Source organism: Phaethon lepturus, unplaced genomic scaffold, assembly GCF_000687285.1.
Source record: "Phaethon lepturus isolate BGI_N335 unplaced genomic scaffold, ASM68728v1 scaffold47247, whole genome shotgun sequence".
NCBI classification, from domain to species: domain Eukaryota; kingdom Metazoa; phylum Chordata; class Aves; order Phaethontiformes; family Phaethontidae; genus Phaethon; species Phaethon lepturus.
In genome coordinates, this window is record NW_010550660.1 from 1 (window position 1) to 3,322 (window position 3,322).

Below are 3,322 nucleotides of genomic sequence, written 5' to 3' on the forward strand. Positions count from 1 at the left end.
CACGCGGAGTACAAGGACAGCGCCTGGATCTTCGTCGGTATGAGCCGGGCCGGGGGGGTGTGGGGGGGCCGCGCCCGCGCCATGCCGGTGCGCCCGTCCCTCTTCTCCCTCTCCCCGCAGGCGGGCTGCACTACGAGCTGACGGAGGGGGATGTCATCTGCGTGTTCTCGCAGTAAGTGCCGCGGCCCCCCGGGCCCGCCGCACCCCTGCAGCTGCCTCGGGTGCTAAGAGTGTGTTGCAGGTACGGGGAGGTCGTCAACATTAACCTGGTGCGGGACAAGAAGACTGGAAAGTCCAAAGGCTTTTGCTTTCTGTGCTATGAGGACCAGAGGAGCACCATTCTCGCTGTTGACAACTTCAATGGGATCAAGGTGAGCGAAGCCCCCTGAGACGCAGCCCTGCCTGCCCGTGGTGGCTCCCAAGGTGCTACTTCACGTCAAACAGGAGCCCTGACAGCACGGGTCGCTGGTCTGTGCCTTCGCTAACAGCATGACTCCTCTCATAGATCAAAGGAAGGACGATTCGAGTGGACCACGTGGCCAACTATCGTCCCCCCAAAGACTCGGATGACTTAGACGAAGTCACAAAAGCTCTCCATGCAAAGGGTTGTGGAGTTAAAACACCATCTCATACGTCATCTGATTCCCTGTCGGAAGATGATGATGTGCCCCTAAAAAAGCAAAAAGGTGAGGTGTGTTCCTGCCAATCTTGACCCCAGGTGGGAATGTCTGCACAGAGCCCTCAGCCTCGCAAGGGCCCTTTGCTCGGGGGGACACCACGGACGGGTGTGCTCTAGAAAAGAGCCACAGCCCTAGCATCTAGGCTTTACTTTGTGATTGCCTGAGGGGTATCTGAGTGCCTGTATTTAGCCCTTATCTGTGAATGTTCTCCCCCAGCCTCTGAAGAGCTGTATCTTGCAGACAATAATAGCATTTTTCCTGGAAAAAAACCTGCCAGGCTGCGGGGTTACTGCAGAGGGGAGCAGCGCTGTGGGGGATGGCACGAGGGAGGGCACCAAAAGACTAAGTATCACTTAGTCTTAAAATGTAGCTGCTGCTACTGTAGGGCTAGAGTGCTGTAGGTGTATGGAATGACTGTTGGGTGGCCTACGCGAGATAACTGGATTGAACAGAATGTAACACAGGATCTGGGTGAGATTCTGTGGCTGGAAACTGAAGCCAAAGAGGGTAGAGGGGGGGGAGTTGGACTAGATGATCTTTAAAGGTCCCTTCCAACCCCAACTATTCCATGATTCTATGAAAGTAGACCTAAAAATGCAGCGTCAGTTACACCATCCTGCATGCCTGACTACCTCCTGTTCTCAGTGGATGCAGCAGGATTTGTTGCTCTACATCTGTCAGAAAAAAATGGAAAGATGCAGAGTACATCCAAATTGAACTTGAATGAACATGCCACGTAAAGGACCGCCCGTGCAGCTGTACTGATGGATTTTTAAGAAGCTGTTAGGATTTTTTCCATCTCTGCAGCAGAGATCTCGAAAAGTTACCCCTGTCTTTTCGGGGGTAGGTTACCCCTGTCTTTTAGAGGCAGCAGAGTGCTAGAAGCAGTGTCTTGCAGTAGTAGCTGCTTACCGTGGCTTGCTAACGACTTCCAGGCAGCATCCACCCGAGGTGGGTTGTGGCTCCCAGGATGAGCCCGTTAGGTGTGGTGACCAGGGTGGGGGTGTCGCTTCTTCTGAAGTTGGCTTGGAGCTGATGGTGAGTCACGGAGAGGAACCTTCCCTCCTGCAGCCACGTTCCGCCTGTGGCGGACCGGTGTTAGCAGCAGGTATTGGTGGCCATCGCATAGCTACATCTGAGCCCTTGCGTTGTCAGGGTTTGAGACCCCACCAAGAGAGCAGCTCAGCGCCGTCTTGCATGGAGGAGGATGCGGGGTGGATGGGGCCTTAGCATGGGGCAGAGGGGTGTGTCAGTCAGGCTAGAGTCCTAGTTTGAGAGGAGGGTTGGAGAAAAGAAAATAGACAATAAAACTAAGGGTGGGGACAAGGTGTCGCTCCAGAGCGCCAAGCAGATGCACAAAAATGAGAGGGGCAAAGGAGAGCGAAGAGGGAAAAGAACTGCTGAGTCTGGAGAAGAGAATTTCCGCTGAGCGGATCACGGTGTTCTTATTGCGTGGATGTTACTGAGAAAAGAGAATGAAAGGAAGGCGCTCGGTATTATGGCTGTGTTGAGGTGCCCGAGGACCACCTTGCTGGAGGAGAAAGATGTTGGGGTTGAAAGTGGAACAGAATCTCTCTGGGGGTAAACAGGCTGTGAAGCTTGGGTGGAGGGGGGAGAACTTAAAATGGGAGGGGAGTTGGAAAGGTGCCACGGTACTGGGCAGAGCTTGGGGAGCTGAGGTGATGCTTGCAGGACTGTCCATCCTGAAAGATGCACCTTGTATTTCAGATAAGGAGAAAAGTAGACAGGAGCGGCAAAAGCAGAGCTCGCAGGCTGTGAAGCAGGTGTCTTCGGTGGAGGAGGCGCACCCCAGAATCAAGATTAAGAAGGAGAAGGAGGACCCTGGCTACGAGCGCTATGCCAGCGGGAGCCAGCAGCCCTGGAAGAGCTCTGAGAAGAAGCCTGTGAGCAGGACGCAGCGAGAGGAGGAAGAGTGGAGGCACCAGAGGGTTTCGGAGAGAAGAGGGGAAAAGAGCTGCCAGGACCAGAGGGGACAAAGTGGTTTGTGGGAAGAGAGGGAGAAGAGAGAGGACGCTGGCAGGAAGGGCGACGGGCACAGCAGCCGGCGAGAAGAGTGTCCTGAGGGAGGCAGATCCCGGGAGCGCGGCACCAGGGAGCCCCATCACAGGCACAGGGAGCGGGGCTCCGTAAGAGGCTCCAGCCCCCAAAAAGGGTGGGCCCCCGGGGGGCGGAGAGGGGCCCCGAGCCTGCCTGAACACCCGCGCGGAGTCTCCCCGCGCCTCTGGGGGCACTGCGGCTGGACCGTTCACCCTCAACAGCTTCCACTTGGCTTCTCATTCTGTCCTTGGACAGGGCTGCGGACCAAGGCGTGACTTTTGTTGCCTCCTTGCAGCATTGGGACTTGTGGGCATGACGGGACACTGCGCTGTGGCATGGAGGTGGTCATGGGGAGCAGCAGTATGCTCTCCTTCCCAAAACTGCCCAGTCCTGTCACTCCTGGGGGGACGTCCCCCTCTCACGCTGCAGGGAACAACCCATTTTGTCTTGTTGGCCTCGCCCGCTGGCTGCGGGCCCTGAGCCCACCCAGCGCGTCTCCTGGCTTTGGTGAGGTGCCGGGAGATGCGCTGCTGTGTTGCTTTGTTCGGTTTTAAATGCCTCTCTAATAAAAGCGCCCTGTTAAT

At 56.1% G+C, this 3,322-nt stretch overlaps 1 protein-coding gene across 1 annotated transcript; it reads left to right on the plus strand.

Annotated features, from left to right (window-relative positions):
- Positions 1 to 3: 3 nt before the first annotated feature.
- RBMX2 (RNA binding motif protein, X-linked 2) lies at positions 4 to 2,827 on the plus strand (the record flags this gene model as incomplete). The annotated part of the gene is made up of 6 exons (XM_010290619.1): positions 4 to 37; positions 121 to 172; positions 242 to 371; positions 506 to 686; positions 1,783 to 1,788; positions 2,409 to 2,827. Coding segments are annotated over 6 exons (822 nt in total), but the record flags the coding sequence as incomplete, so codon positions are not given.
- Between the last annotated feature and the right edge of the window lie 495 nt (positions 2,828 to 3,322).